A 5,525-nucleotide genomic window follows, 5' to 3' on the forward strand; every position below is an offset into this window, starting at 1 on the left:
GGCCAGCTCATGGCCAGGTTTTCATCTGCCGTTACCCCTAAGTCCTTCTCCTCAGGGACCTGCTCTTGATCCATTCTCCTCCCAGCCTGTCCTTGTGCTGGGATTGCCCCGACCCATGTGCATGGCCTTGTTGAACTCCATGTGATTGGCATGGTCCCACCTCTCCAGCCTGTCCAGGTCCCTCTGGATGGCATCCCTTCCCTCCAGCGTGTCACCACACCACACAGCTTGGTGTCATAGGCAAACTTGCTGAGGGTGCACTCAATCCCACTGTCTGTGTCACTGATAGAGATGTTGAACAGCACCAATCCCAATCCCAACCCCTGGGGAACGCCGCTTGTCACTGGTCTCCCCTCAAACATTGAGCCCTTGACCACAATTCTGACTGTGACCAGGGTGCGTCAGCCAATGGACCATCCATCTGCCGTGCTATAAGGCAACGCCACGCTTGCGGACCACTACTCAGAGATGCTCACAAACTGCTCCCACCCTTCGTGGGGACAGAGGGCTCCAGTCCAAGCAGTGGCAGTCCCTTCCACCCATCCATTACTCTGTACAAAGGCGATTAGCAGTAGGTCCCTCACTTGATCTCTTAGCAGCAGTTTGTTCTGCATCAAAATGGGTTGAAGAGCCTGGAAACAGTTGGGAAAGAAATGTGCTGAGCAATAGCGCCAGGAGGTTTTCCCAGCTGAAATATTTGAGATCTGAGCAGTTGAATGCATCCAGCTAAGGCTGAATCTTTTCCAGATGCAGTCTGGGTAAGAGCAGCTCAGTGCTGGCTCTGCCCAGCAGAAGGCAGCAGGGACACACACTCTCTGCCCTGCCTGTTAGCCCTCCTTCCACACTGTACCTTGACCAAACTTGAAGGAAGCTCTCCAGTTCGGGATTCCATGTATTTCTTCAGGTCCTGATTCAGATACTCAAACACCAGATAGAGGTTCTTCTGGCTGTGTATAACATCCAGGAGCCTGCAAAAGAAGTGCAAGCACTCCCTTTGTGTGGGAATCCATGCTACGCAGGAGTGTTAGTCTCTTACAGAGAGTGTGGGAATGTCTCTCTGGAGAAACCTTCACCCAAACATCCCTCCTCCCTCTGTGAGTCCTCTGGAGCAGAGACAAACAGGAAAGTGGCATCTAGTATGGGGCAGCAGCAGCTCTAACCAGCCTGTGTTACTGTAGTAAAGTGGCAGTGCTGTGAGCTCTTGCTTCAGACCGGGGAAGTGCAAGTGATTCTTGCATTTTCCTATTTAATTTGCTCCTTTCTGTGCAGTCAGGGAAGGACTGGAAGACCCCTCTTGCTGCCTGTACCCAGAGCTCCCTGTGGGGGTGAGCAGGAGCCCATCAATACACTGGTGGAGAGGATTCATCCAGATCTTACCTGACTATGTTGGGGTGCTTCAGCTCCTTCAGCAGCGAGATTTCTCGGATCGCAGTGCTGGGGACACCCTCTGTCTCCCTGCGGCAGAGACAGGCTGTAAGACACCCCGTCCCCCAGTAGGATCCCACAGCCCATCAGGGTCCTGTGTCCCTTCTCCCTTCCATTGTACCCCATTGCCTGCCCAGGGGAGGGTCTCTTGCCCTGGACACCCCGGGTTTGGGATGGAGTGGCCTGTGGAGTGGGCTGGGACAAGAGAAGGGAAATGGAGGCCTTGGAAAGGAGTGGGAGGGAGTGAGCCTAGACAGTGCAAACTGTGGGGTGTAGCTTTTTTGGGAGCATCTGAGGGCACATGTGGAGATGCAGAGGTTTAAATATCCAAGCCTCACTTTTCAGACATGGGGAGCAATGAAAGCTCTTTGCCCCCTCAGGCAGCCACCTCCACCATCCTGAGGGGCTGCCATGGGGTGCAGCCCCACCACCATGGCCCCTGGTCCACACTGACACCCCTAATCATGGAGACAACTCAGGGTGAACGCAGGGGAACAGTAATAAGCTCTTATCTGTGCAGTCCCCACCCTGGAAGGGTTCAAGTTGCCCCTGCTGTGAGACTGAGCCTCACCAGGCCCCAGCACCACACCCCTGCCAAAATGCCAACCTCCCAAAATGGTGGCTACTTCCCCCCGCCCTGGGCCTTGGTGCCAGGGCCAGGTAGCGCTGGGTCAGGCCCTACCTACTTGCATGAACTTCCAGAGACTTTGTTTTCCCTCAGACCAGGCTTTTTTAAGCCCCTGGTACATTTTTGGACACTGGGCTGGGCTCAGGGCCTGCCTGCTCACTCCCATGGTGCGGCTGAGGTACTGCGGGGCTCAGCTGGCAGCCATCTGCCCACAGACAGCACTGCCAGCCCCACAGGAGCCATTTGCCTTCCTTACCCCTCTCCCCTCGCCTCCCTCATCCCCCTCTCGCCTTGGCACCCTCTTGCTGTCACCCTGAGGAGGCAGCCGGCCTGGCACCATGGTGAGCACTGGGCCGGGCAGGCACTAGGCCGGGCTGAGCCATGGCAGCCCCCGGGGCCGGGGATTTGCCCCACTCACAAGTCCAAGCGGATCTTCTTGAGGGCCACCAGCTGCTTCGTGCGCTTGTTGCGAGCCTTGTACACCACGCCATAGGCGCCCTCCCCGATCTTCTCCACCTTCTGAAACACCTCAGCATCCATGGCGCTGCCTCAGCCTCGTGACGGCAGCGGGGATGGCTGGCACTGCTTTCTGAGGAAAAGTAGAAGAAAGGAAAAAAAACCCCACACGTGCAGAAGGTGTTCGCTCTCCCCGTGTCCCCTGAACTGCTTTCAGGGTCGGGGTCTCCCCTTGCTGCTCCCCCAGCACAGGGACGTGTCTCGCACAGGGGCAGCCACAGGCGGGGGCAGGGCCGTCGGGGCACACAGGCAGGTGTCTGGGTGTGTCTGGGGGTCTTCAGGCGGTCCCAAAGAGCCAAACACCCTGCACCAAACGCCCAGGGCACAGTTGCTTGCAACCAAGGTTGTGGAGTGTGTTGGCTAAAGCAAAAATAAAGCAAAATGGTTGTAAAAAGGTGCTTTGGGCCTATGGGAAGGGCAGCAGGGACTGCACAGGGCCAAGGGATGTTCCGCAGCTCCGCTTCTACAGCCTCACAGGGCTGCGGTGCACAATTAGGGTTCCCTGGGACACACACAAGTCAAACACACAGCAGAAATGTCTGTTTGTTTGTTTGGGTTTTGTTGGTTTGGTTTTTTGTCTTGTGCAACTGTCCCTTGAACCTCCCCCCGTGGGCTGTGCCACTTGGTCACCCTTTTGGAAGTTGTCCTTTCGGGGGGGTGGGGACAGGTTTAATCATTGACTTGACAGCTGATAGAAGACAAGATTAAAAAAATAATATGCACCATGGCACCAGGAAAGGTACAGCCACGGGGACTGTCTTCTGGAGGGCTTGTGGGCTCCCCGTCTCTGGGTGGGCACAGCAGGACACAGCAGCCCACTGGCTGTGTGGGACCACAGTGCAGACCTCAACTTTCAGGTGACCTGAAAAGGACTGATTTAGCCCATTGCTGCCAGCTCAAAATCTTTTTAAAATTGAGCCTGATTTTGCCAATTTGATAGAACCAAAGCGTGGTTGCTCTGCAGCTTAAGAGGGATCCACATAGCCATTCCTGTGTGGATTCTCCGGTGGCTTGTGAAGGTTGACTTTGCATTCCTGTCTCCATCCGGGCTCACTGCTAAATTTGCTCTCTTCTTCTTGGCTGGTTCAGTTTGTAGGGGTTTTTTTTCATAACGCTTATAGGAACCTGGCATTTTGGATATTGCCAATCCCAGCATCTTGGATATTCCCAACTCTCTGGTAAATGTGGCTATTTGGATAAAATCTAAGCACAGGGAGGAAGGTAGAATTGGCAGGAGATGGGGTGTAAACATAAACACATCACAACAGACTCATTTTCTCTTACAAAACCAGGTTAAAATATTGCCTCTTGAGATCATGTTTTTGGACTTCAGCTGAACAGAGTGTGCTGAGGCAGGACTTTTGGATCTGTGTAACTGCATGAAGAAAAACATAAGGCTAAACTATGATTAAAGGTTATAGCAAGCACTGTAATTACTGAGCCATCTCGGGCCCTTGAATCAAGCCTTCTGGCAACAGGGGACTTTGCCAATACCTGCTGCATTTTGATCTGTTGCTGTGCACTGTACAGCTTTGGTTCCTTATTTTCTGAACATTTCACTGAATTTGAGCAAAAAGCAGAAAAGGCTGCAGGTGGCTGAACTGCCCTGCAAACCACAGTCCCAGCACACTCCAGGTCCAGGATTCCTATAGCACAGCAGTCTTCTGTCTCTTGCACTAACATTTTATTCTCACCTCACATTAGTGATTTTCTGTCTTTTTGTGGATGGTTTAATTCTCCTAGGTGGGCCTGGCACCATGTTTTTAAACCGAAGTGGCTCTGATATAACTCCATCTCCTCTTCTTGCAACTTTTTCAAAGCCAAGCACTTCCTTACACACCCAGTACTTAGGAGGAAGAAAATTGTGTATCGCTAGATTTTCTTACATCATCCATGGGGCTCCTGCAGGGCCCAATGCAAGAAAGCAAGAAAGCGGTTTTTAATCAATAAAAGACAGGGTGCCTTCCCTTTTCATCTTTATTTAGGAAAATATCAATCAAAACCTTTAGATGCTTAAAAAAAATCAGTTATTTAAGGTCTCCTAAACTTAGCTGTGTCAAGGAAGCATGTCAAGTGGTGGTTCTCAGGGCACTGCGAATATTTGTTTTAGAAATAAAATCGATCCCGCACCTTGGACACCAGCTCCTGAAAACCCGAAGAGGCAGGTGCTACTGAAAATAGCAACTCTTTGTTCTTGCTCGTTGGTCAGCCCAGGTATGCGAGTGTTTTGCCAGGAACGCTCCCAGCGTGGGCAGCTGAGTCACAGTAACCAAACGCCTGCACTCACAGACCCGCAGCCACACAGGGCTGATGAACTCTGCGCTGATGCCCTTTACCTCCGATCTGCCACCAGCCTGGTAACCTGCCGCGCTTTGGCAGTGCGTGTGGGTGTGAGCTGTGAGATTGAGAGACTTCTTTTTATGACATCTCTGAGCCTTGCATCACAAAAGGACCAGTACAACTCAAGTGCTCCCGTTCCTTAACCACCCTTCTAAACAAACCAACCTGCTTCCCAGAGCTATTTTCAGTGATGACACCTGCCATGAATGGACAACCCACAGTCACATACTGACTCACGCTCTTCAAGCGTTTCCCTGCTGACTGACTTCTCTTTGCCACGGCAAAAAGCAGTATCTTGCAAACCCACGTTCTGAATTTACTCTTAACCTATTTATTGCAAATGGCAGCGCAAGGAGCAGCGTATGGCGGGTCTCAGAGCTGCTCTTGGGACGTGCTGTTTCCCATCCGCTCCTGCCTCTCGTTGAAGTATTTCCTCTGCTCCTGTATGGCTTGTTCCAGCAAGGGCACATTCATCCCCTCAACGCAGGTCAATATTCGTGCCTTTACCACCGGACCCTCACCTGGGAATATAAACAGGAAGTTTTCATAGGAAGAAAAAAAGAGAGAGCAGCTTGGAGGCAAACAGAGCATCTCTTTGTCAGTGACATGGATGATG

General features: G+C 52.2%; 2 protein-coding genes across 2 annotated transcripts; both read right to left on the reverse strand.

Annotated features, from left to right (window-relative positions):
• Positions 1-850: 850 nt before the first annotated feature.
• LOC104511254 (cyclin-dependent kinase 3-like) lies at positions 851-2,593 on the reverse strand (the record flags this gene model as incomplete). The annotated part of the gene is made up of 3 exons (XM_010153791.1): positions 2,472-2,593; positions 1,378-1,455; positions 851-968 (listed from the first exon to the last, which is right to left on the reverse strand). Coding segments are annotated over exons 1-3 (318 nt in total), but the record flags the coding sequence as incomplete, so codon positions are not given.
• A 2,688-nt stretch (positions 2,594-5,281) lies between these two features.
• On the reverse strand, positions 5,282-5,430 carry LOC104511255 (CST complex subunit TEN1-like; the record flags this gene model as incomplete). Its single annotated transcript, XM_010153792.1, has 1 exon — positions 5,282-5,430. A coding segment is annotated over one exon (149 nt), but the record flags the coding sequence as incomplete, so codon positions are not given.
• Positions 5,431-5,525: the final 95 nt, after the last annotated feature.

This window comes from Eurypyga helias, unplaced genomic scaffold, assembly GCF_000690775.1.
Source record: "Eurypyga helias isolate BGI_N326 unplaced genomic scaffold, ASM69077v1 scaffold47986, whole genome shotgun sequence".
Lineage (NCBI taxonomy): Eukaryota > Metazoa > Chordata > Aves > Eurypygiformes > Eurypygidae > Eurypyga > Eurypyga helias.